Source organism: Crotalus tigris, unplaced genomic scaffold, assembly GCF_016545835.1.
Source record: "Crotalus tigris isolate CLP2741 ecotype Arizona unplaced genomic scaffold, ASM1654583v1 scf7180000017666.379230911805:20528666, whole genome shotgun sequence".
Classification (NCBI taxonomy): Eukaryota; Metazoa; Chordata; class Lepidosauria; order Squamata; family Viperidae; genus Crotalus; species Crotalus tigris.
Window position 1 is genome coordinate 3,677,758 of NW_024096552.1, and position 27,711 is coordinate 3,705,468.

The 27,711-nt window shown below is 45.3% G+C and overlaps 1 protein-coding gene across 1 annotated transcript; it reads left to right on the forward strand.

The window, feature by feature from the left end:
• The first annotated feature begins 1,543 nt into the window (after positions 1-1,543).
• Positions 1,544-27,349, forward strand: LOC120305030. The gene is made up of 6 exons (XM_039336339.1): positions 1,544-2,312; positions 3,390-3,516; positions 5,080-6,450; positions 19,954-20,699; positions 23,171-23,285; positions 26,117-27,349. Exons 1-6 carry the CDS (start codon positions 1,563-1,565, stop codon positions 27,232-27,234), a joined length of 4,227 nt encoding a protein of 1,408 aa, XP_039192273.1. The 5' UTR covers positions 1,544-1,562; the 3' UTR covers positions 27,235-27,349.
• The last annotated feature ends 362 nt before the right edge of the window (positions 27,350-27,711 follow it).

Here is a 27,711-nt window from a genome sequence, read left to right on the forward strand (position 1 = left end):
AGAGAGTGAGAAGATCTTAAAATCCAAACTCAATGGAGGAAATACCATAAAGGCAATCAACACCTGGGCAATCCCAGTCATTAGGTACACAGCTGGAATAGTCGACTGGAGCAAGCTACACTAAGAAGAATGGATAGGCAACCAGAAAAATAATGACAATGAATCAGGCCCTTCATCCACGCAGTGACATTGATAGACTTTATCTACCAAGGCAAATAGGTGGGCGTGGAATGCTACAAGTACATCAGATGGTTTAAGAAGAAAAAATGGCTTTGGAAGAATATCTGAAGAAAAATGATGAAGATGCACTGAAATTAGTATATCAGGAAGGCTTACTAACTACTGGAGAGACCAAACTGGCCTTCAAGAAATACCAAATGAAGAACAGAATAGAGGCATGGGAAGACAAAGCACTACATGGCCAATACCAGCAGATAATAATAAAACCTGGCAATGGCTGTAAGACCGAGGGACTAATTCTGGCTGCACAATACCAAGCCTTAAGGACAAATGCATATAAAGTCAAAATTGAGAAGACAGCAACAGACAGTAAGTGCCGCCTATGCAAAGAAGCTGAAGAAACAGTGGACCAGAAGCTGTTGCAAGAAGATTGCACAGACTGACTTCTTGGATGATCTGCAAAAAATATCATTTGCCTCTAAGCAAAAACTGTGGGATCATAAAATAGAGAAAGTCATAGAAAATGATAAAATAAAGGAAAAGCACCTGCAATACAAGACTTAACATTGTTGCCTTGTTTAGATAACAAAATACAAAGACCTACAATGAAATATAAAGACTGCTGGCAAGCAGGGTAGTACCAATAGTAATAGGCTCCTTGGATGCAATCCAAAACAACTGGAGCACTGCTTGAACACCATTAACATTGACAAATTCGCTATTAGTCAATTGCAAAAGGCTAGAAATAAGGACCTGGTTTATTCTAGGGAACTGCTTCCTAATGAATTTTGAGAAAATCCTTAGGTCGACGATATCTGTAATACCATCAAACAGTGAGGGAATCCGAGACATCTGCCTATGCCCAGGTCCTGGAAACAGTGAAGGACATTCGATACCTGGGTGGCCAGCAAAGACAAAATGCCAAATCCAGTCTGCCCAGGAACACCCTTCTGGCTGACAGTGTGAGATGATACACCTAGGATAACTGCAATGCTGATGCGGCCCTCAATGAAATTGAGTTTGACACCCCTGACCTACTCTAATGAAGAGCTGTGGTGGTGCAATGGTTAGAATGCATATTGCAAGCTCACTCTGCAATCCACTGCCAGGAGTTCGATCCTGACCGGCTCAAGGTTGACTCAGCCTTCCATCCTTCCAAGGTCGATAAAATGAGGACCCAGATTTTTTTGGGGGGGGGGGCAATATGCTGACTCTAAACCGTTTAGAGAGGGCTGTAAAGCACTGTGAAGGGGTGTATAAGTCCAAGTGTTAGTGCTAACGGGCTGGTGGAGCACTGTTGAGAAATTGTGCTGCATCGTGGTTATTAACCCTAGTTGTGTATATATTTTTCTCCCAGAGAGCCAACCAAAACTTTTTAAAAAATGGAGGAAGAAGACTGGCCAGGACCCAGACAACCTGAGAAAAGTTTGGAAGAGGTAGGACGAGGCCATGATGTCACCTGTGCAGAGACCGTCATGAAGCCTCTGGCTAAGGCAATACCGTCACTTCAGAAACAGAAACTAGCAGATGGGCTCCAGCAGGGCTGGGAAGGCCAGTGGCCAGATTTCTTGACCTGCCCGCCGTTTCCCTATCCAAGATGGAAGAATCGACTCTCCAAGTCAAGGCCTGGCAGTCAAGAACGCCCATCCTCCTTGGAAGGACTAGATGAAGATGATCGCTGCCCTCGAACAGAATATGGTACTCAAACTGGGACGGGCTTATGTGAGGAGGCTCATAAGGCCCACGCGAACCTAAACTTTCCTCTGAAGGAGGAGATTCCGGAGGAAGACCTGATCCCTGATCCGGAGAGGCAGCGCAGACGCTTCAGACGGTTCTGCTACCAGCAGGCTGAAGGCCCTCGTGAGGCCGCTAGCCAACTCTCGGAGCTCTGCCACCGGTGGTTGAAACCAGAGGAACATACCAAGGAGCAGATCCTGGAGCTGCTGGTCCTGGAACAATTTGTGAGCATCCTCCCCGTGGAGATCCAGAGCTGGGTCCAGGAAAGCAGTCCCGGGACTTGTTCTGAAGCGGTGGCCCTGGCTGAGGACTTCTTAGCAAGACAACCGGAGGAACGCCAGCCGAGCTGTCCAGAGAGAGACCGAGGACGTGAAAGCCGCCGATCTCCTTGGAATGTTTGTGCGGGGACTGGATTTGTCGGATGGGAAGGGAACGGGGAGATCGCTTGGGTTCCAATTCTAGCTTATCTAATGCAGTGTTTCCCAAACTTGACAATTTTAAGGCATGAGGACTTCAACTCCCAGAATTCCACAGCCAGCAACGCTGGCTGTGGAATTCTGGGAGTTGAAGTCCACATGCCTTAAAATTGTCAAGTTTGGGAAACACTGATCTAATGGATGGGGAAAGACTTTTGGAGATCTGTTGCCAGACAGAGCAAGAAGGATTGGATTATTAGGCTGACGTAACATGAAGCAAGAGCTTAGAATAGCTTTCCCCTTTATAGGATGACCCCGGTATTGTTGCCAATTACAACGTTTGTTACAACAGAAGAGCAGACTTGTTAAACCCGTGGGAAACACCCAAGGTTGTGTCTGTGGCGATTCTCAGTCATCCAGGTCATAGTTAGCCCAAAGGCGCTTTTTCACGAGGCAACTGGACTTTCTTGTTTTTTCCTTTGAAGACGTTTCACTTCTCATCCAAGGAGCTTCTTCAGCCCACTGAAGAAGAGCTGAAGAAGCTTCTTGGATGAGAAGTGAAACGTCTTCAAAGAAAAACAAGGAAGTCCAATTGCCTCGTGAAAAAAGCACCTTTGGGATATTCATGGTTGTGTTTTAACGTAAAATAATTTTGAATACCACATGTCGTTTTTGTTCTATATTTTAGTACACGTGGCAATCCTTACGTCAATTTAAATCGGGGGAGTCTTCAAACTTGGCCCTTTTTTGACTTGTGGACTTCAACTCCCAGAATTCCTCAGCCAGGCATGCCTGGCTGAGGAATTCTAGGAGTTGAAGTCCACAAGTCAGAAAAGGGCCAAGTTTGAAGACCCCTGATTTAAATGTTCCCGTTGTGATGGGTTTGTGAGTTGTTACCCAAATAAAAACCCCTATTACCGAATTTAGGGTAATTTACCCAGGTTTGGGAAGCAGTGGCTTAAATGGAACATGTGGCTTTTTCACCAGAAACTCTGGCCTTCATCTTGATTGTGTCCTGTTTGAATCTTCATTCAGTTATCCTTACTTTGCTTTCAGATGCCGGGATCTTTGTGCAACATGCCTGCTACAAGCCCAGTCTCAGAGCAGTTGCTGTCTGATGAGACAGAGAAGGGGCCACTAGCCAGTGGTGGCAAAGAAAAGAATGACCAGGAAATTTTGTTAGGTAAGTTGGTACCACTATGTCTCTAATCCTAATAATCACCTTAGTGTTCCAACTGCCTTTTGTTATGTATCTAAGATTCTTGGGCCTGGCGTGATCCTGTACAGGTAAGAGAGAAGATGCTGTCCTTCTCCGGGATGGAAAAGGTGTTTCCCAATATCTTGGGAAAAATGGTGAAAGATGTGGCTGGATCTTGACATACTGTCTGAATCAGAAGAATGATGAAAAATTGTCACAGCCTGTCAGCCTTTCAAAGCAAGCCAGATCAGGAAACAAACTCCACAGGAACCATGGAACTTTACTGAGATAGACTAGAACCAGGGGTAGACAATCTTGGCTCTTTTATGACTCGTGGACTTCAACTCCCCCTGCTGGCTCAGGAATTCTGGGAGTTGAAGTCCACGAGTCATAAAAGAGTCAAGGTTGCCTACCCCTGGACTAGACTTTCACTCCTCTCTTCTACTCTAGTGCAGAGTTTCTCAATCTTGACAACTTGAAGATGTGTGGACCTCAGTTCCCAGAATTCCCCAGCCAATTATGCTTCCATCATTTAAGTTGAGTTAGAATGGAATGGAGTGGAGTGGTGTAGAGTAGAGTTGGAAGGGACCTTGGAGGTCTTCTAGTCCAGCCCCCTGCTCAAGCACGAGAACCTACCATCACAGACAGATGATTTTCCAGGCTCTTCTTGAAAATTTCCAGTGATGGAGTGCCCACAATTTCTGAGGTTGATTGTCCTATCAGGAATTTTCTCCTTAATTCCAGGTTGCTTCTCTCTTTGATCAGTTTCCAACTATTGTTTCTCGTCCTTCCCTCTGGTGCTCTGGTGAACAACCTGACCCCTTCTGCCTTGTGGCAGCTCCTCAGATACTGGAATACTGCTATCATGTCTCCCCTATTTCTTCTTATTTCAAAATCATCTCCATGACTCTCCATGGCCACTGAAATGGGCCTCACATGTAGTCCTCCCGAAGATACACATTTTCATGTGTTTGTTTGTGGGTACCCTTGAGTCAGTCTTGATACCAGCGACCAGCCTTGTAGTTTTCTTAGCAATATTTTCAAAGTGATGTACAATTGCCTCCTTTCCAGGGCTGAGAGAGAATGACTGGCACAAGGTCACCCACTGGCTTTGTGCCTAAAGTGAGACTTGAATTCTTGGTTTCCCGGTTTCTAACTGGTGCCTTTAACGCTCTTAAAATTTTACTCTGACATGTATTATAAACCCAAGAATCTTTTTGATAGACATAGAAGATTTTGAAGCTAAACTTGGCCTTCCAAAATTAGATTTCCCTTCTGCCACAAACTGTTACCCTTTTTATTATGGATAAAAATCAAAGCAGTGATTTTTGACAATACGTAATGGGAAAAGAACTGGGTGAATTTCCCCTTTCACTTTAATGAATCATGTGTTCCTAAACTTGATGAATTACACAGTCAGAGTTTTGAAACTGGCATCTTGTCTTCTTCCTTAATGAAGCATAAGATTACGGTTATACCCTAACTTGATAACGATGGATTTTCCATGCCATTGGATCGTGACTCATAAGTCTCTGTTGATCCCTGCAGGTAACAATGACATAGAGGCAAAAGAAGATGGAGTCCTTGAGCAGCAAACATCTTTGGCCAAAGGGACAATCTTCCCATTCCATGACGAGAAAGAAGCCGAGCCTGGAAATCAGCCGGAACTACAGAGCTTCAGAGAAGACCATCCAAAGAAGACCCCGCTTTGCCAAGAAGGTGATGGAAACGTTGTCAAAGAAAACCAAATCCAGACTAAATGCAACAGGAAATGTACAGAGTGCGGACACCTTTGTGAGGTTGATGACCTTCCTGCCAATCAGAAAATGGACCCGGAAGAATTTTACATCTGTCCTCAGTGTGGGAAGACCTTCAAGAACGGAGCGCCCCTAGCTTCCAACCAGGGAACTGCGACCAGGGCTAAACCCTATCCTTGTTCCGAGTGCAGCAAGAGCTTTGGCACCAAGGCAGCCCTCCTGAAGCACAAAGCCACTCACACGGGGGAGAAACCCTATGCCTGCTCCGAGTGCGGGAAGCGCTTCACGACCAGCTCCAACCTGATCTACCACAACATCGTCCACACGGGGGAGAAGCCCCACAAGTGTGCCGACTGCGGCAAAGGCTTCCACTGGAAGTCGTCCTTGATTACTCACGAGAGGACTCACACGGGGGAGAAGCCGTACGAGTGTCCCGAGTGCGGGAAGAGCTTTGGAAACAGCTCCCAGCTTCTGAGGCACAAGCGGGTGCACACGGGCGAGAAGCCGTACCACTGCTCCGAGTGCGGCCGGAGCTTCAACCAGATTGCCTCGCTCATCGCGCACAAGCGAATCCACACGGGGGAGAAGCCGTACGAATGCGCCGAATGCGGGAAGGGTTTTGGGACGCGGACCAACCTGATGATGCACCGGAGGGTCCACACGGGAGAGAGGCCGTATAAGTGCTCTTACTGTGGGCAGAGCTTCAGCCAGAGGACTCACCTCATCATCCACGAGAGGACCCACACGGGAGAAAAGCCCTACAGCTGCTCCGAGTGCGGGAAAAGCTTCAACGCCAAAGCGCCCCTGATCACCCACAAAAGGATCCACACGGGGGAGAACCTGTATCAGTGCTTCCAGTGCGGGAAAAGCTTCAGCACCAGCTCCAATCTCCTGAACCACAACATCATCCACACGGGGGAAAAACCCCACAAATGCTTGGACTGTGGCAAATGCTTCAATCGGAAATCCTCCCTGATCACTCACCAGAGGACCCACACCGGGGAGAAGCCCTATGCCTGCTTTGAGTGTGGGAAGCGTTTCATTTCGAGTTCGGATCTCACCAAGCACAAGAAAGTTCACCGGGGGAAGCGGGCAGCCTGTCCTGCCAGTTTAGTGTATAGCCCAACACTTGCAGGATCAGGGGATCCGAGACAACACCCTTGCTAAACTCTGACATTTGATTGGCCTCTATCCTATACAGGTAGTCCTCGACGCATGGCCCCGATTCAGTCCAAACTTTCTGTTGCTAAGCAAAGCAGTTAAGTGAATTTTGCCCCATTTTACCACCTTTCTTGCTACAGTTGTTAAGTGAATCACTGCAGTTGTTAAGTTAGTCACACGGCCCTTAAGTCAATCTGGTTTTCCCCCATTGACTTTGCTTGTCAAAAGGTAACAAAAGGGGAATCACATGACCCCTGGATACTGTAATCGTCATAACTACATAAATTACATGCCAGTTGTCTTGATCACGTAATCCTGGGGAATGCTGCAACGGTTGTAATTATAAAAAAAACAGTCATAAATCACTTTTTAGTACCGTTGTAACTTCCAACGGTCACTAAATGAACTGTTGTAAGCGGAGGACTACCTGTATAAAGTGGGTCCTGGAGACAATTTAAGTCAAAGTGTTAATAGATCTCCTAACCAGGTATTATTTCTTTGCAGTATTCCGTCTGGTATTTCACTTCCCTCTTGGGAGAAAATGTGGGTTGGATCTATTGAAACCCTTTTTACCTCCTGCATGGATTCTGCCTCCCAAACTTGCTGACGTTCTGATGTTTTTGGAAGGGGAGAATAAATGGGGGGGAGGGGATCACAACTCTTCTTTCCCATCCATTTCTTTCTTCTTTAGAAATGATCTTGGTGTCCGCAAGAAAACTGGAGATGCCGGGGGGGGGGGGGAATTGGCTGCCCTTCAGAAGCATCTCTGGAGATTCTCCAGTCATCCAGGTCATGGTTGTCCCCAAGGTGCTTTTGGGGCGACTGGACTTTCTTTGTTTTTCCTTGATGTTCTACATCTCATCCACTGAAGAACTGAAGAAGCAACATCAACATCATCATCATCATCATAAGTTGGAAGGGGCCTTGGAGGTCATCTAGTCCAACCCCTGCTCAGGCAGGAAACTCTATACCATTTCAGACAAATGGCTGTCCAGTCTCTTCTTAAAAACTTCCAGTGTTGGAGCATTCACCGCTTCTGGAGGCAGGCTGTTCCACTGGTTAATTGTTCTAACTGTCAGGAAGTTGCTCCTTAGTTCTAGGTTGCTTCTCTCCTTGATTAGTTTCCACCTGTTGCTTCTTGTCCTGCCTTCTGGCGCTCTGGAGAATAGCTTGACTCCCTCTTCTTTGTGGCAGCCCCTGAGATATTGGAACACTGCTATCATGTCCCCCCTTGTCCTTCTCTTCATTAAACTAGACCACAGGTCGGCAACCTCCGGCTCGAGCCTCATGCGGCTCTTTGAGCCTTCCCCTGTGGCTCCCAGCCTCCTCTGCCTTTGCAAGAGAGACAGAGACAGAGAGAGGCAATTGCACTTCCCTCTCTCTCTCTCTCTCTCTCTCTCTCTGTGTGTGTGTGTGTGTGTGTGTGTGTCTCTCTGTGTGTGTGGTACACTCACAGTGTTCTCAGAGGAGCTGAAAAGCTTACTGGGCGGAGCTCCTCCCTTTACTACGTCTCTGCAGGAAGCAGGAAGGGCAGGAGAGAGCTAGCTAGCCCAGCTAGGCTGACTCAGGAATTGAAGTCCATGAGTCATAAAAGAGACGAGGTTGCTTACCCCTGAGCTTGTTGGACAACAGCTTGAAGCTTGCCAGGTGAGCAGCAGATGGGGGGGGGGGAGAGAGAGAGAGGGAGGGAGAGAGAGAGGGAAGAGGAGTGGCAGACCAAGGGCAGATAGAGAGGGAGGGAGGGAGAGAGACAGAGAGAGAGAGACCCTTTTGACATCTAAAATGAAGATAATACTGCATATATCCTTTTTTTACCTGTGTGTGTATGTAATTTTATTCTCTTAAAGCATTCTCTTGGTGATCATTGTTTTAATAGTATGGATATTCCCAAGAGTGATATTTTTACTTTTATTTTTAGTGTGTGTGTGTGTGTGTGTGTGTGTGAGGTGATTCCTCGCTTGCCAGTTAGGTTCCCTCACCCCCCCCTCACCCCCAAGGCAATGTTTCCTAAAGAAAACAACCGTGGATTTTTTTTTTTTTATCTTCACCTTTTGTCTTTTTAGTGATTTTGTATAAAAAGAAAATAGCGGTGAGATGATGCAGATAGCACAGAAGAGGAACCACAAGCAGAGAGGAATTTAAAAGAGCCTTGGGGGCATGAGAGGGCAAGTTTGAAACTGTTTTCTACCATCTGTTCCTTGCCTTGCAATCTTCTCTCTTCCCAGCAGGTTTCCCCCCCCCCCATGCAGTAAAAATGAGTACCACAAAAGAACTGCAAATCATAAAAGAGGGGTTAAAGCAATGGTTCTCAACCTTTTTAATGCCGCGACTCCAACCGGTCGTAAGTCGAGGACTACCCACCGGTCGTAAGTTCAGGACTTTCCCTGCCCAGGAGCGCCGCGCATGTGTGGTGCTGCCCCTGCGCCAGCTGAGGCATAGCTGGCAAGCGGCAGTGACGGCGCAGGGCGACCATCGGCTGGGTCACCAGCTGGCCCAGCCCAAGGGAGGTAAGGCACCCGCTGGGCCCCACGCGTGCCAGCAACCCTCCCTGCACCCGCCGGCCTCCCACCTCCCACCCCTGGCCCTCTTTTACTTACATTTTTAGTAGTTGCTCAGCAGGGAGGGGTGGAAACTTCCAGACAGCTCACCTTCGCTGCAGACAAGCCAGTTTGAAGGAAGAAGTTCCAAAGCTTCCCGCCTTTTCGCAAGAGTGGTTTTAGGGGAGATCAAAACCTGTCTAAATCTACAATTGTATGAACGGGTTCTCGTGGCTCTAGAGCAGTGGTTCTCAAACTTTTTAATGCCGCGACCCCCAACCGGTCGTAACTCGGACTATTCAACCGGTCATAAGTTGAGGACTACTCAATTGGTGCAGCACCGTTTGCAGAATGGGACTTTTGGCGGGCTCAGCAGGGCAGAGACAGTCTGGACAATTCCTATTGGCTTTTGAAAGCCAATAGAATTAGACTCTATTCAAGAGAGTCTATTCTATTGGCTTTCAAAAGCCAATAGAATAAAAGGGAGTAGCACAGCTAAGGAAAAGGGGGAAAAAATGGCGGACTGCGTTGTTTGGCGACCCCCGTGAAATGGTCGTTTGACCCCTAATGGGGTCCCGACCCACAGGTTGAGAACCACTGGTTTAAAGCCACCTTCCCTCATCCAGAGTTCTTGTCAGACCTGGGCCAGACAAGAAACACTCTGGATTCCATTTGTAATGAAAATGTTACTTTTACTAATTACAGTGAGCAAAGCCAGGATTAAGAGTCTGAGTGCAAAGATCCCCAACTTAGGTTTCCCTTCCCTGGTCCACCCCTATTATCTCCCCCTTGTCCGTTCACATTCAGACAAGACGTTTTGGTAACAGTCCCTGGTGTAGTTTGGTTAGATAGATGGATGTTGTGTTTCATTCCCAGGACCACGGCCTTCAGATATCTCCACAACTATCCCTTTTTGTTTCCCATGTCTTCCTTTCAGGTTCCCCTCTATCTCACCCCCCCCCCAGCTTCCCTCCCCCTATAACGTATGGCAGATTGACATCAATCAAAGCATAGAATTGAGCAAAGGAGGGCAGCTCTGACAGTTCTCCAGATATGGTGGCCACCAATTCTCATAATAGCTTAGCCAGCATAGCCACTGCTTTAAACACCTGGCTTGTCTTACAACAGTGATGGCGAACCTTTTAGAGACCGAGTGCCCCAAAACTGCCCCCACCCCCACTCCACCCACTGCAGATCACCCAGGCAGCTCAGCTCAGCCCTCTGTCCACGCCCTGCAGCATCAACTGCGGGATGGGGCATGAGGGCAGTCTTGTCTATGCTGCCTGGCTGCGCTGCTGCATGTGGGCCACGCTCAGGGACAACTCTCCTCCAGGGGGGGCTGCTGGTAAGGAGGGGGTCATGGGGGGCAGGCGAGGCTGGGGCAACGGCATGTGTGCCCACAGAGAGAGCTCCGAGTGCTGCCTTTGGCACGCGTGCCATAGGTTCGCCACCACTGTCTTAAAAGATGGACAACCTACTTACCACGTCCTGTAAATACTTTTCTTATGAAGGGGCAAATCTATATTTCAAGGGGAGGCTTAAAACCATTATAATGAATTTCAAGGCTGGACTTGAAACCTTTCTTCCCGTCTCTGCTTCACTGGGATCAGAAAGCTGCCTTGGGCCTCAAAAGGCAATGCTAGGGAATGAATCCTGCATAGAAAACCTCGAACAGTGGATTTGAGCTGGGCAAATTGTCTCTGTTTCACAGCTATATTGGGATAAATCAGGGCTCTTCAAACTTGGCCTTTTTATGACTTGTGGACTTCAACTCCCAGAATTCCTCAGCCAGGCACGCTGGCTGAGGAATTCTGGGATTTGAAGTCCACAAGTCATAAAAGGGCCAAGTTTGAAAAGCTCCTGGGATAAATGAAAGGGTGCAGATTTTCACTCCTAGAATCCCCTCAGCCAGCAAATAGCTCAGCAATAGACAAGAGTAAAAATGAAAACATTAAATCAATCATCCAAATCAGTGTTTCAGTAGAAGAGAATATCTGCAGCTCAGGGTTCGGTGGTGGAGTCCTTGGTGCTCTCCGAGCTTGCTGGTTTTCACGCAGACATTTCATTCCCCAATTAGGTTACATCATTGCTTTCTACCAAGGATAAAAACACACACTCCACTAACACCAGCAGAACAAAGATTCTGTATGTAACTTGAACAGACCCCACCCTACTTCACACTGATGATGTTACCTAATTTGATAATGAGATGTCTGCAAGCAAACAACCAACTCAGAAAGCAGCAAGGACTCCACAGATCAACGTTTCTCAACTTTAGCAAGGCTGGCTAGGGACTTCTGGGAGTTGATGTCTACACATCTTAAAGTTGCCAAGGTTGAGAAACATTGGTCTAAAGCAGGGCTAGGCAACCTTGGCTCTTTTATGACTCGTGGACTTCAACTCCCAGAATTCCTGAGCCAGCATGGCTCAGCTTGGAAACCTCTCCCTTTCCCCTCAGCATGGCTGGCTCAGGAATTCTGGGAATTGAAGTCCACGAGTCATAAAAGAGCCAAGGTTGCCTACCCCTGGTCTAAAGGCTTTATATGTGGCCTTTGGATGCTTGTTCCATCTTCAGTGCCACTATCTGCAGTAAAAAAAAAAATGTATTTTGTGCTGAAAACAAAACTCCTCCTCCATAATCATATCTGGCATGCCCTTTCACACAGCTTTTTTATACATATATTCTCTTTGGGTCAAGATTTGTGGGTTAGGAATTGCTAGGACAGTTCCGAACGCGTATTAGTTGTAGATTCTAAATGAAATTCTTGCAAACATTTCATGTTCCATTATTATGTCTCTCTTTGGATACACTTTTGGCCAGTTTTCCTAAAGGGTGCGCCAGCTTTTTTCTTCTTTTACAGTTGGACCACATTAAACACTGGCACTCCCTTCTCTTCCTCTTAAAGCCATTTTCTTCCATATTTCCGGGTTGTTCTTTTTTTTATAGCCTGTTATGTCTCTTGAAATGTGTGACTTTCTTAGTATGGAAAAAGAAAATACAACATGTTTTGTGATGTACTTATTAAAGAATGCCCTGTGAATTTTTGTCATCACTGGAGTTCTTTGACTATTAACTAAACAAAGACATAAAACCTGAATAGTCTATAAATGGAGAGAACTGGAGACTTAAATACAATTCAAGATCCCTGCATGCAGAACATTAGCATATCAGAGAAAAGTTCTGAGGCTGCTTCCTTTGAATTCTCTTTTCTAAATGCAAGGAACTGGGTACATTTCACCTGCAAAGACAGGATTAAGGATATGCAGGAACCTTTAAGTATCTGAAAAGCAGTAATCAAAGAGAGGAGTTATATTCTGCTGCCAGAGAGGGGGGAAGGATTTGAATAATTTAACTGGACTTGCAACACAGGTTTTGCCTAAATGTTAAGAATAATATGGTAAAGCTGTCTCATTCAGTAAAGGAAGTATTTAAGGCAAGGGATCTCAAATAGCTACGTTTGAAAAGCTTAGAAAATTCTGAAAAATGAGATTATGGAAGTCCAGTCTAGCACAATACTAATGAAACAGAAAAATAAGAGATTCCAGAAGAAACCAGTATGGCTGCATAAGGAAGTCTCTGACAAACAAAAAGACAAAAAGGATAAGTATAAAAAGTGAAAGAGGGATACATAACTAATGCAGAATATCAACATATAGGCCGAAACTGCAAAACTAAAGCCAGGCAAGCTCAGAATGAATTAAGACTTGCAACAAATGTCAAAAATAATACAAAATAAATGTTCCTTTCAACAGGTAAACAACAAAGACAGTAAAGGAAACCAATCAGTCCACTAATGGGAGAAGATGTCAGGGAGGTGATGGGTAGCACTTAATTCATTCCTATACACATTTCATGTCTTTATACACACAGAGAGAGAGAAAGAGAGGGGGGGGAGGGGGAGAGAGAGAGAGAGAGAGAGAGAAATATTCTAATCTATCAAAAGCAGTACTAAAAAGACAGGCAAGAAAATGGTAAGACAACATCTATCTACTGTACAGGAATTCAAATCACCAGAACCAGATGGATTACATTACAGAGTTCTGAAGGAGCTGGCAGACGTGACCTCAGAACCACTGAACCAGTGGTGGAATTCAGCCGGTTCGCACCACTTCGGCAGAACCGGTAGCTAATTTTTTGTTACCCAGGCCCAGAATGGACTTCCAGAAGTGGCATCCACACAGAGAACCGGTTGTTCACATATTTAATCTCACCACTGCACTGAACCATATCTTTCAAAGATCCTGCAGCACTGGGGAACTATCAAAGACCTGGAAAAGAGCTAAGGTGGCTTCTGTCTTCAAAAAATGAAAAAAAAAAAAAAAACGAATCCAGAAAATTACAGACCAATCAGTCTGACACCAGTATCTGGGAAGATCCTGGAAAAGATAACCAAGCAACAGATAGGGGACTGGGGGCTAAAACATATAAGGAACGGTTGCTGGAATTAAGTATGTCTTGTCTAATGAAGAGAAGGACGAGGGGGGACATGATAGCAGTGTTCCAATATCTCAGGGGCTGCACAAAGAAGAGGGAGTCAAGCTATTCTCCAAAGCACCTGAAGGCAGGACAAGAAGCAATGGATAGAAACTAACCAAAGATAGAAGCAACCTAGAAGTAAGGAGAAACTTCCTGACAGTTAGAACAATTAACAACTTGCCTCCAGAAGCGGTGAATGCGCCAACACTGGAAGTTTTTAAGAAGAGACTGGACAGCCATTTGTCTGAAATGGTGTAGGGTTTCCTGCCTGAGCAGGGGGTTGGACTAGATGACCTCCAAGGTCCCTTCCAACTTTATTGTTGTTATTATTATTATTCTGCAAACATTTAATACAGTACCCAGTACTCTTCAACACCGTCATAAACGATTTATATGATACAATAAAATGGAACTCATCAAATTTGCAGGCAACATCAGGGTAGGGGAATAGCCAACACTTTAGAAGATTGGCTCAAGATTCAAAAAGATCTGGACACACTTGAACACTGGCCCCTACCCAACCAAATGTAATTGAGTGATGAGAAAAGTAAAGGATCAAGAAGTCCTAGTGGACAACCACTTAAGTATGCTGTGTGCTGCAGCTGCCAAAAAAACCAATGCAGTCCTAGGCTTCAATCAACAGAGGGATAATATCAAGATCATGTAAAGTGTTAGGAGCGCTTTGCAATACTGCATCCAATTTTGGTCACAATACAAAAAAAGATGTTGAGATGCTACAACAGAGGTCACCAACCTGTGGGCCACGGCACACTACTTGTCCTGAAGGCAGGACAAGAAGCAACGGATGGAAACTAATCAAGGAGAGAAGCAACCTAGAACTAAGGAGAAACTTCCTGACAGTGAGAACAATTAATCAGTGGAACAGCCTGCCTCCAGAAGCAGTAAATGCTCTAACACTGGAAGTTTTTAAGAAGAGACTGGACAGCCATTTGTCCGAAATGGTGTAGGGTTTCCTGCGACAGCCATTTGTCCGAAATGGTGTAGGGTTTCCTACCTGAGCAGGGGGTTGGACTAGATGACCTCCAAAGTCCCTTCCAACTTTACTACTATTATTATTACATCCCTATATATACATAGTAAACAAATATTAAATACTGTCCATCTTGAATATATAACCAGAAGGAGGAAGCTTGAGACAATGATGACTAATGGTGATATGGTAGCAGTCTTCCAATATCTGAAAAGCTGTCACAAAGACCTATTCGCCAAACCACCTGAAGGCAGGGCAAGGAAAAAACAGTTGAAAACTTATCAAGGAGAGATGCAACCTAGAACTAAGGAGAAATTTCTTGTCAGTGAGAACAAATTTACCATGGAACGGCTTACCTCCAGAAGTTGTGGCTGCTCCCATCAGTGGAGGTTTTTAACAGCCATTTGTCTGAAATGGTATAGGGTTTGCTGCTTGGGCAGGGGGTTGCACTAGAAGACCACCAAGGTCCCCTTCAACTGTGATATTCTGTATTCTGTATTCTATTCTTGTATGCTTACCTTAATAGCCAAAATCGATTCGGGATTGGGTGGTGCCAAAATAAAATGAAATATATAAATTTGATTAATATATTAATTAAATAAGGTTCGGCAGGAGGGACAGGTTAACAGTCCAGTCTGCTAAAAAGTTTCACCTGATGGGACTCCAGAGGTGGACTTCCTCCTTGGAAATCAACCCCAACTGGATTGATAGTTAGGAAATCTCTTAAAACCCGGCTCTTTTAACAGGCTCCAGCATTCCAGGGAAATAGCCTGCAAGGTGGCTACTCTGCGTGTTGAACTGCTGGTCTGTTCTCCCAGTCTTATTTATATCTATGTTTTAACTGTTACTTAATTTTAATGACATTGTTTATTTGATTGCAGGTCAAATAAACAAATTCTAGTACATGTCCTTGACTTACAGCAGTTCATTCAGCGACTGTTTGAAGTTACAAGGGCCCTGAAAAAAGCGACTTATGACTGTTTTTCACACTTACGACCGTTGCAGCTTCCCCACATTCATGTGATCGGAATGTAGACCCTTGGCAACTGATTCATATTTATGACTGCAGTGTGCTCGGGTCACGTGATCACCTTTTGTGTCCTTCTGACAGGCAAAGTCAACGGGGAAGCCAAGTTCACTTAACAAGCGTGTCACTAACTTAACACCTGCAGTGGTTCACTTAACGACTCTGGCAAGAGAGGTCGTAAAATGTGGCAAAATTCAGTTAATAACTGTCCCAGGTGACAACAGAAATTTTGGGCTCCACTGTGGGTTGTAAAGTCAAGAACTACCTGTGTATGCTGCCCAGTCACATATGAGAGATGGGCAGCTATTAAAATATAAACAAAAAGCCCATAGTCACCTATGCCAGCAGCCACATAAGCCTGATAACGGAATGAATAAATCACTAAGTAATGCTGCCTTGAGTTGCTTGAAGGAAAGGAGGAGTGTAAACAACAACAATGCAACAATCAACTGACAACAGTTCATTTAGTGACCATTCAAAGTTACAGCAAAGAAAAAAGTGACATGACCATTTTTCACGCTTATGACTGTTGCAGCATCCCCAGGGTCAGGTGATCAAAATTCTGACGCTTGGCAACTAGCCTGTATTTACGACGGTTGCAGTGTCCCTGGGTCACGTGACCCCCCCCTCTTTTTGAGATCTTCTGACAAGCAAAGTCAACGGGGAAGCCAGATTCACTTAACAACCGTGCTACTAACTTACTAACTACAGCATTGCCCTTCACAACTGCGGCAAGGCAAGTCGTAAAAATGGGGCAAAACTTTACTTTACTTGCTTAGCCCGGTGGTGGTCGCATAGCCGAGGACCGACCTGAGTGATGGCCGATGCCCAGACTGAACGGACTCCTCATCAGAGCCCAGCAAACTCGCCCCACTCGCCCCCCCCCTTTTCGCGCGTCCGCCAAACCCGGGCCATGTGGTAGCCGTTTGGTCACGCGCCCGCGCGTGCGCGCTCCCTCACCCCCCCCCCGGCTTCGCTCGACCGCCCCCGGCGCGCGCGCCTGCGCCGGTTCCCCCTTTTTTTTTTCCGCAAAAGGTTAAAGGCACCGAGCTCTCCTGCCTAGAAAGGTCCAGATTTGTGGCGGGGGGAAATGAGTGGGAAGGGTCGCCGCCGCCTCCTCCTCCTCCTCCTTCCTGTCCTGGCTAGGCTCCTTCCTCTCGGTGAGAAACTGCCCTTTGTATGCTTCTCCATCCTGGGTGCCATGGAGAGGGTCACCGATTCCTGAAAGTTGGGATGCAGCGGCGGAAAGGCGCGATGCAAAGGCTGCAAAGGGAAGGTGAGCGCCGCGGCCAGGAGGGGAAAGTCCCGGCTGGGGATTCGGGAAGGGTTCCCGGGGAAAGAGGGTCTGGCTGGGCACCATAGGAGTTGTAGTCCGGCCAGCCGCTCCAGCCAGGCAGTGCTGCTGAATTGCTTGGCTGCAGCCCTGCACGCCGGAGTCACATTGCACTAAGTCCTGAATAAACGATGTGCAAGGTTTGTGACGATCTGCCTTTTTTTCGGAGTAGGATTGATTTTGCTCCCTGTGACTGCGGTGTGATTTTTAAAGCCGCCCTCTCCGGAGGGAAAGTAAGAAACTATGATCCGGGATCCTTGATCAGGAAATAAGATCGCACTTAGGGGAAAAAAAAAAAAACGTAGGTTCAATCCTGCCCTTGGCTTTTCAGAAGTTTTGCTAAGTTCCATAATGATTGAAGTTTAATGATATAAACAACCAAGTTTCCCATCTGCTCAGTAATCCGAGTTTGGTAAACAGATTACTTAGTTATTAAGGAGTGAAAAATGATGAGCAAAAACATTAAAATACATAGGCAAGGTATTGTAAAGTGCAGGAAAGGTATTGTAAAACCATGCAAAAGCTGCTATCCCAGAATATTTCTAAATCAGCCTTAGCTTTTAACTTAGAGTGCATCACAAAACATAAACTGGATCAGAATAAATGAATTGTAAAACATGCATCCAGTTTAACATTCAGAGTAAAGACTTTTCAATAGTGAAAAGTGTCAGGAGTCTAGTTTTTAATCCACAACCTATCCAGTTAATTTTCTCCAACGTTTGGAGATTCCCTAGATTGCTTTTAACAGTTTCCTAAACGTCTGACACAACTATTTTATTATTTTTTTTGCAAACATCTCCAGACTTTTAAGAAACAAAAGAGCCAGAATGCCTGCAGCCAAACTGATATAAATATTTCAAAATAATTCTCACACCCTGTTGGAGAAATGGCAGATCCAAAATTCATTTTGAAAGAGGAAAATTACTTTTTTTTTTTTTGCAATTGCTTTGATGAAACAATCAGGAATGTGGAGCATGCATGTTTTAAACCACAAGCCTCGTTTTTCCTCTCTGTTATCCTTTTTTTCTGGATTTTTAAAATTATGATGTCCAATGAAAAATTTTGGAAAGTTGTAAAGTATTTTTGAAAATTTCAGTTTGCCTAATAAAAGCAGATATGGCCACTTGCAGCCTTCCAGATATTACTGTCCTACAATATTCAGAATCCCTCACAATGGTCAGGTTTGTTGGAAATTGCCATGAATAACTTAAGAGCTTTGCTGATTCTCCACCTCTACAATAAAGGTATCCTGAGAATTTGAATTAACCAGGCTGCTTTTTGCTCCTTAAGTAGCAATTGGAGACCCCTGCTGTTCCATTCAAACCCATCCAATAGTGGAATAATAGATCCTAATCTACTTTTTATCCACCTTGGGCTACACTGATTATATAGTGATGGGAGATAAACTGTAGGGTTTTTTTTTTTTTCCTGAGCTCTCCTTCAGAAATCTATTTCCATTTTTACTAGATCTTTAAGGCCCATCCATGTTACAATAAGGCTGCCTTCCTGCAGCTGTCCCTCAGGTTACTTGTACCATATAACCACAGAACTAAATCAGAGCTAGTATGAAGATGGGATTTAGTTTTAGCCTGAACAGCCCTGGGATTTTAGGAGGCTATACAACCTGCTAGTTAGGCCAAGCAAATTGGGACAAGAGCATTAACAGCGGATTATTTTCTTCCTCCTGCTGCCAGTGCAGAGATTGACTGGGAATGGCCCTGCAAAAACAGGATCACTGTAATGTAGGACCTTTGTCTCTCTTTTCCTTTTTCTTCCCACAAACACAAACTCCATTGAAATGGAGCAGAACACCACGGGATGAAAGAAATAGGGCTGGCAAGTTTTCTCCAGTTTTGTCTGCAGTGGGTATTAACCCCTGTAGATCTAGGACTGCAGTAAAAAGAAGCCAGAAGATACGCTGTCCTATGTACTTCTACGAAGAGCGTGTATGTGTAAAACTGCCCTGTTTGTTTGGGTTGTCTGACAGCTTAGGGCCAGCTCACAGTGGCAGCTATTTTCTCTGAGATAGTAATTGAGTTGGTGGGGCATATTATACAACTGTAATCTAAGAATTAAAGACCAATTGGGCATATTATACAACTGTAATCTAAGAATTAAAGACCAGGGTGCTTTTCATCCCGTTTTTGAATATAAGAATTACTTTTCAGTGTCACACAAAAAAACCACCCTTGAAATCCTAGTTGTTCCTTCCTAAAAATCTGTTCGGTGGTTTTGTTTGCAAGCATTTTTTTGGCATTCTAAATTGAGGGATGCAAAGTTGTTGTTGTTCTGGCTAAAACAATAGGAGTAATACATGGGAATAGAACCTCTTACAGATTTCCAAGTAAGTTGGAATAGGCTCTTTGATAAATCATTACTTGCCTTCTGTCCATCCCTCACTGGAGACACCAGTGCAGTGTTTCTCAACCTAGCACACTTCAACTCCCGGAATTCCCTGGCCGACATACTGGCTGGAGAATTCTGGGAGTTGAAGTTTGCATGTCTGAAAATGGCCAAGATTAAGAAACACTACATTAGTGATTGGACCTCCTTGCAAAGGAGAATTATAGAGTTGGAAAAGTCTAATTCTCTTCCTGAGCAGGACCTGACTAAAAACGGATATAGATGGTGTCTAATATATATCTAGCTGCTGAAGTACAAACAGAAGCCCAGCACTAAGCAGGTGAGAAGGATTGAAAGAGTCCAGTGATTTTTTTTTCTCTTCCATTTAGCAGAATAATGAAAATTGTCCCAGAAGAAAAGGAAAAAAGTATCCGAAACATTGATATTAAAATAAATATTTAGAACTCAGGATTCCTGTGGAATTTTGCCTTTTTCTCAACTGGCCACGAACTTGGCACTTTTTCCTTCCTTGTGCAAAGAGATAGAAGTGAGTTGCATTTCCCACAATCTTCTCACAATTCTCATAATATCCCGTTGAGAAGATGCTGCTCCTCATATTCCTAATCTTACTTATTGCCTGAGGATAAAACTAGAGCCTTTGAGGTCAATCTGCCTGACATTAGCTGCTCCCTGAAGTATTTAGGTTATTTTAAAAGCCACATCAAGTACAACATAGGGTTGGGATGTACAGTAGGCATCAAACGGCATTGATCATTAGCCCATTTTCTTTTTCCAGTTCAGATTGTCCAGCCAGCAACTAAGATGGCATCGTGTCACCTGTGGGGGCCAAAACCCCACGCAAACCAAGGGGAAAGAAACTCTCGTATTCTCTATGGGGAAACTGCAAAGAACATCCTGACAGGGGCAGCTTTACTGCAGAACAAACAGGGACTGGACGTAGGCCTGCAAGAGAGCCAAAAAACTCAACAGCAGAAAGGATTGCCGATGGTGCCTTCTCTTTACTCTGTTTGGAGACCATCACGGTTGTTTGAGTCCGTCTCCGAGGAGGACATGATGGCATTCAAGGCTTCATATCGGATGGTGAAACCGCCCAACCAGTTGTCCAAGGAAGGGCGTATGATGGGGAGGCCTATCTTGCAGGGCCTCAGCAGGGAACCACAGAAAGCCCCCGACAACTTGACAAAATTGGCGCCTTTAAAAGAGCAGACCTTGACTGAGGTTGACACGGACAGCTTGGAGATAAAACGCCAACATTTCCGGCATTTCTGCTACCAGGAAATTGAGGGCCCTCGGGCAGTCTTGAACGAACTCCAGGAGCTTTGTCGCCAGTGGCTTCTCCCAGAGAGGCGCTCCAAGGAACAAATTGTGGATCTGGTGATCCTGGAGCAATTCCTGACCATCTTGCCACTGGAGATGCAGATCTGGGTCTGTAAAAGTAGTCCGGCCACGTGTTCTCAGGCCTTGGCCCTAGCAGAAAAGTTCCTCCTTCGGTTGCAAGAAACAGAGTCTTGTAAACAAAAGGTAGGTCCGTGGTTCAAAGGCAGCCTACAACAGGCTGTTCTAATGTCGTGATTTTTGAGATGGGAGTTCAAAATGTGGCCTTCTTGGAAGTCTACAAAATACAGCCAGGCATTCTTACTAGGGTGTATCATTTAGCAACCAAATGTGGTCCAAATTCTGCCAGTTCTTGTGGCCCTTAATTTCTAAATTTGGATGTCTATTAAATAGTCTGCATTGGCTACGAAAAACCCAAATGAGAGTTTGAGATTGCAGCAGTCAGAATATTGCTTCCAAATCACGTGAATTAATATGGTAGTTTCAATCTATTTTGCATTGAGGAGGTCCCTTATGGGTTGGCACAATACGCAACATACTCAGTCTGGGTTTTTTTTATTAGCACACTCTCTGGAGTCAGTTTAGGCTCAAATAACAGTAATTATATGAATGCAGGATACTTGATTGTGTGAACCCAGCTACCAAGATTAGCTGTGAAATTTCATTCGAAGAAACTGGAATTTGTTCAGAGAAAGGCATCCAGTAAAGCTGATCAAAGTGAAAAAAACAAGGAGAGAATAAGGGAACTGGGTATGTTCAACCTAAAGAAGAGAAGCCTTTGGGATGATGTGATGACAAAATTTTGATGTAATGAACCTCCATTTAGAGACAGAAAAAAAAAATTCTGTGCAGTTATGCCACCCGTGCATTCTGTTGCATTCCCCCGAAAGAGCAAACAGATCGGGACATTTAATGTTAATACTATGACATCTGTGGTGGTTTATACCATTTGCGGGCGGACATGGATAGGCCAGGATCAGACATCTCTGCAATATATCTTTCCATGCCTCTTTTTTTATGAACTGCATATAAATCTGGGCTGCACCAACAGAAATGGCGACAAACACTAAGGACTGGATTTAACCAGCATGTTTAGGGCACTTCAAGCAGTAATATTAATGATAAAGTTGGAAGGGACCTTGGAGGTCATCTAGTCCAACCCCCTGGTTAGGCAGGAAACCCTATATCATTTCGGACAAATGGCTGTCCAGTCTCTTCTTAAAAACTTCCAGTGTTGGAGCATTCACCGCTTCTGGAGGCAGGTTGTTCCACTGGTTAATTGTTCTCACTGTCAGGAAGTTTCTCCTCAGTTCTAGGTTGCTTCTCTCTTTGGTTAGTTTCCACCCATTGCTTCTTGTCCTGCCTTCAGGTGCTTTGGAAAATAGCAATTAATAAAGCAATTATTTATCCATTTTGTTTTGATTTAGGTGTCACTCAACTACAAGGTCAGGGCTGCCTCTGTTCAATCCCTAGGAAAGAAAACCCCTTGACTCCATAGATTTGAGAATACAGCAAAGTTCAAGCAAGATGTGAAGAAAATTTGCATGAAGAAGCTGAAGCCAATCCCAGAGCCCGCCCCCCAGTAGCCAGGCAATCAGAGTTCAGTCATCAGCCAGAAAGACTTTGCTTCTCACGGCTCCTCAGAAATTTCATTCCACCTCCTGCATACTTCCCCTCCTAGATATCCAATGCTCCACCCTCTTATCGTTTCCATGGCAGCTGGCAGCAAGCTTGAAAGAAAGCAAAGGTGCAGGCTGACATACAATCAATGAACAGTCAAAACAGAAACAAGACGGGATCCGGTGGTTCAATACAAAAACAGATACAAAAAAGGCCCATGTAGCAATAGTCGATGTGAGGCTTGATCTGGTATAGTAGCCACTTTGGAAAATAAAGCACAAGTTCCTCGGCCTGCAACCTTTTGTTTAGCAACTGTTCAAAATTAGTGGTGGAAAAAAAAAGGATTTCATTCACTCCTTCAGTTTCTATAACTGCCCAACTCAGCCAGGTGGCTCTTGATTGGCTAGTTGCCAATCAGGCTCTTGGCAACTAGCAAGAATTTATGACATCCTGGGGGTCACAAGAGAGCCATTTGCGACCTTCCCAGGGGTTTCTGACAAGTAAAAGTCAATGGGGGGGGGACGCCAGATTCCCTTAATAAATGTAGCAAAAGAGGTCATAAAATTGGGCACAATTCATTGAGTGACCACGTTGCTTAGCAACTGAAGTTCTAATTGTGGTCATAAGCTGAGGACTACCTGTAGAAAACTGACAAAAAGGAGAGTATCTGCGTCAGGCTATTCTCTGAGGAGTTGGAAAAGAAGCCTGGCTGTGACAAAAGTCCATTGGAGTAAAATGGAGGTCTCCAAACTTGGCAAGACTTCTTAATGCTGGCTAGGGAATTCTGGGAGTTGAAGTCCACAAGTCTTAAAGTTGCCGTGTTTGGAGACCTCTGGACCAAAGGAATTGGAGATAACTAGGGGAAGACCGAGTTATATGATCTTCCACCTTCTGCCACCCCCCCAATAATAAAAATACAAAGAAGGATTCTTGATTCTCTTCTTCCAAGCAAACCTGCTTAGCTTAAGGTTGCTGACTTCATATCACACCCTTCTGCCTTGGCTAATCAAATACACTTGGTGTCTTTTGTCCTTCAGGTGCCTGGACTTCTGGAGGAGGAGTTGGTGAATTCCCCCACGTCTGAACATAATCCTTCAGACAGTGTGGAAAGCTGTATCTCCATAGATGAGGAGGAAGAGGAAGCCATTTTGGGTAAGACTGAAGCTCTGTGTCCATCAACATTCTCAAGAAACCAGGTCCAAGAAAGACAAAGGGAGGGCTGACCTGCATAGACCTTAATTAAAACCCAGAATTTGTCACTATAGTTTTGGGGTAATAATGCCTGTTCAGTCTCTGTGCATTTGTTGATCTCTTTTGCTCAGTAGTGAAAATCAATATTTAGAGCCAATCAGCTTTTGAACATCTGGAGATTAGCCCGATCTGTCCTGATAAAATAATTTCAGAGAAAAGCAATGGAACAAAGATATTTTTTCTTCTTCTTTGGAATTATACACACACTAACAAACTGGGTTTCTTTCCCCTGGCAGAAACTGGCTTAGGGCTTTGTGGTGTGGGAGTCGCTGGGTGTGCGCACATATATATTACTTGCCTTCAAGAGCCCTCGTGGCATCTCCCACAATAGACAGTCCTATAGACCAGACATGTCAAACACAAGGCCCAGGGGCCGGATGCAGCCCGCGAAGCCATCCTGGAAACAGTGAGGGAACGGCCCCTGCTGCCTTGGCCCTGGCCCAGGCCGGCCGGGAGCCAAGGTACAATTTTGTGATGGCCATCTATGCTGAAACGCATTCAGTCTTAGCTCCACAAGGCCATCTAGAAACAGTGAGGAACCAGCCCTTGCTGCGTTCCCCCCCCCCCCGATGCATGATGGGGAGGTGTCACCCTTTGTGAAGAAATGGACCATGCCTTGGCACTTGCCCTGGTCCCACCCCCTTCTGCCGGAGACCCTCAGATCTGCCCCACTCCTGCACAGGCACCCTTGACACAAACGATGTAGAGCTGGCCATGCCCACTCTGTAGGCCACACCCACCCAGTAGGCCACACACACCCGCCCCCCCGAGGGCAAATGCAATGCTGATGCGGCCCTCAATGAAATTGAGTTTGACACCCCTGCTATAGACCATCTTCCCCAGCCTTCTGTCCTTCAGATGCTTCGATGGGCGAATAGTTAAATAGCCAGCATGCCAGATGCATCTAGAACACAATGGAGTAGAGAAAGGAGGACATTCATTTTCAGAGCAAAAAATAACCAGCATAACAAAGGTCATCAGCTAGCTTGAGAGGGCCTTTTAATATTCACAGCTATACTCCCTACCCATCTCAAAATATTCGCAAAAAAATTCTTAACCATATAGATTGCAAATAGTGAACAGGAAGAAAAAAAAAATAAAGTTGTGGGGAAATGATAGAACATTGGAGGTAAATTAGAAATGCGATGCCTTGGAAATTCTGGGTAGCTGAAACGGCAGAGCAGTGTTTTCCATCCTTAGCCATTTTAAGATGTGTGGACTTCAACTCCCAGAATACCCCAGCCCAGCAATGCACAACGTGGAAGCAATAACTATTTCACATAAAAACATCACAAAGAATATAGAAAAATGTTAGTAACCTTTAGCATAACATGCAGAAGGAGCTTATAGCAATATATTTCGATATGCAGTTTAGACCAGATCTTTTCAACCAGTGGTACGGTTACCATCTGTGGTACATTGGCACTTGGCAGGTGGTACGCGACCATCCTAGAAAAGTGGTAGCAGAGGGGAATGAGCTGAACCGGTGGCAGCACCGCACAAGCCTGAGCGAGAGATGGCTGGAGCTGCAGGGCTGTCAGGGCTCAACGGAAGCGCCAGGATCAGTGCCGCTTTCCAACTGATCGACGCTTCTTCGGGGCTATCAGGGTTCAGTGGAAGCGCCAGGATCTTTGCCAGGCTCCAGCTGGAGCTCGGCACTGATCCTGGTGCTTCTGCTAAGCCCTGAAGAAGCACCAATCATCTGGAAAGCAGCACTGATCCTGGTGCTTCTGCTGAGCCCAGAAGAAGCGCCGATTAGCTGGAATATGGCAGCATCTCCAGGGTCTTGTGATTTACATTCATATTCTTGGCAACTGATTCATATTTATGACGGTCACAGTGTCTCCGGGTCATGTGAAGTGACCAAAACCTGCTGCAACCACCCAGCAGATGGGGGGGAATAAAAAAAAACCCACCCCACCCCCGCTGCCAATCCTCAACAGAAATGCTCAAAACAATGAAAACCTTGTACGGGAGGAAGAGGGCGGGTGGGCAGGTGTCTTGCTCGTCTGTGGCTTGGGGGGCACTTTTTTCAGTGCCACTGTAACTTCGAGCAGTCACTAAGTGGACTGTTGTAAGTCGAGGACTACCTATACTTTATCATTTTTTTTCTTTTTTTGGTCATCATGTTTTTGACACCTTGCTAGGCGACTGGTGGTACTCGGATGTTGCCATATCCTAAAAGTGGTACAATAGTGAAAAGGTTGAAAAGGCCTGGTTTAGACCATCATGTTTAATAAATTTATTAACATAAAAAAGGGTAAGGCGGGGTTCACATATTTTTAAAATTATTAAAGTTTTAAAAACATTAACTGCTCTCTGGCAGGTTAGCCCAGTGAGTTAAAAAAAATGAAAAATGCAATCATTGCAATGCATAAAACATGATTTAAACTTTGACTAGGCAACTTTTTTGCAGCTTTAGCTTCTGAAGACTGGATTTTCAACCCTCCTGACTCTTTTAAGAGTTGGAAGACTTTTAGTAAAGTAGATTGTGGAGCTTAATAGTGAATATTAAGAATATTCTGGTATATTTTTAGTTCCAGATTTGCCAGGAAGTCAGTCTTGGGTGGATCTGCTGTCATGTGATCAGGGGGTTTTCATGTTACATTTTAGCTTAAGGTGAAGAAGATCCTTTGACCTGTCCAGCAAGTTCAGTTTGAACATGATGAAAGAATCTAGCCAATGAATGACCTCTTCAGGGTTTTTCATGACCGTTTGCTACCTTCTTTCAGAACCTAAGGAGCCTGCACAGGACAGCCAGAAGCAAAACACCCTTCTGCTAGGAATATCGGAGCCAATGGAATGGGGTATCCCTTTAGAAAAAATCACAGGAAAGTTGATCTCCAATCCTGAGCTAGAAGAGATTCACGGGAGCCGCCAGATGCACTACCCAGGGGAAAGTATGAAGCAGGATCGCCGTTTGAGTGAAAATAAGAGGTGCTGTCAAGAGGCACCTGCCAGTCAGAAGAAAAAAAAGAAGACGACAACAGCCAAGGCAGTTGCTGAAAATGGCCTTTGTCCAAGCCTGGGTTTCCTTAAGAATCGGAAGGTACAGACTGAGAAAATGCAGCGATGCAACCCTTGTGAGGAACGGTTGTCTAAAAAATCAAGCTCAGGGACGCAAGAGAAAGTCGGTGCTGGAGAACAGCCGACCGCTAAAGGCTGGGCGCGTGGGAGTGACCTGCCCAAGCGTAACGCCACCCTAAAACGAGACGAAGAGGGACCCGAAAACCGAGAGGTGGTCTGTAAGTGTAAGGCTAAGAGGAAAAGCCCTGAGAGCAGACGCTTGCCTCAGCCCAGCTCTGCTCACTTGGGAGCGCTGCCAAAGGGAGAAAAGGCAGCCAAAGGCACCGCCTGCCGAGAGAGGCTCTCTTGGGAATCTCCTTTCCTGAGTCTTGAAAAAACTGACCCGGGAGGAAAACCGCACCAGTGCTTTGAGTGCGGCAAGAGTTTTAGCCAGAAAGGCAACCTCAACATCCACAAGAAATCCCACACGGGGGAGAAGCCGTACCCCTGCTTGGAGTGTGGGAAGCGCTTCGTGACGAACTCTCGGCTGCTGACCCACAAGCGGGTGCACACGGGCGAGAAGCCATACAACTGTTCGTACTGCGGCAACAACTTCAGCCAGCTGGCGCACCTGGTTCAGCACCAGCGGAGGCACACTGGGGAGAAGCCGTACAGCTGCCCCTACTGTGGGAAGAGCTTCAGTGTCAAAGCCAACCTGATCACGCACCAGCGCACCCACACGGGGGAGAAGCCGTACGAGTGCTCCGAGTGCCCCAAGAGTTTCGTTTCCAGTTCTGATCTTAAAAAACATAAAAAGGTGCACACTGGACAGATGTGTACATGAGTAGACCTAAGAATAATCACCCTCATTCTCCCCTTTATAGTAGGCGGAGATCCCCCTGAGTATTTTTAGTGCACTGTGAAGATTAAAATAATAAAGGCTTCTTTTTAAAAAACAAGAGAGAGATCCAGCTTGTGCAGCTTACATTTTTGCTCTTCTCTCTCATCCAAGCTGTATGTTCAGATCCCACTCTATTTTTTTTTGTCTATCTTTGACTATTCTGAGAAAGGATGACTTTAATGCATAATTAACTGGAATTTTCTGCCATTGGATGCAAAATAACCATCAGTGCAGGCAGCTTTAAAGGCAGCTGCACAAATGAGGTGGTGGGGTGAGGTCCAGCTCTCAATGGCTACTTGGTGGCTCTTTGCTATTTTTTTTGAATTACTAAGCAGCCACTTTTAAACACCAATTGTTGGGGAACCCCGAAGGACAGACTTATGGTCCCTCTGTTCATGTGGATGAGTTTCCAGATTGGTC

What these genes read in the sequence shown, in the direction of transcription:
- LOC120305030 (XM_039336339.1), top strand. Translation starts at nt 1,563, where the DNA reads ATGGAGGAAGAAGACTGGCCAGGACCCAGACAACCTGAGAAAAGTTTG. An exon ending in TGACCAGGAAATTTTGTTAG is followed by an intron (nt 3,517 to 5,079) that starts GTAAGTTGGTAC and finishes TGATCCCTGCAG; the next exon opens with GTAACAATGACATAGAGGCA. An exon ending in GGATCCGAGACAACACCCTT is followed by an intron (nt 6,451 to 19,953) that starts GCTAAACTCTGA and finishes TTCTTTTTCCAG; the next exon opens with TTCAGATTGTCCAGCCAGCA.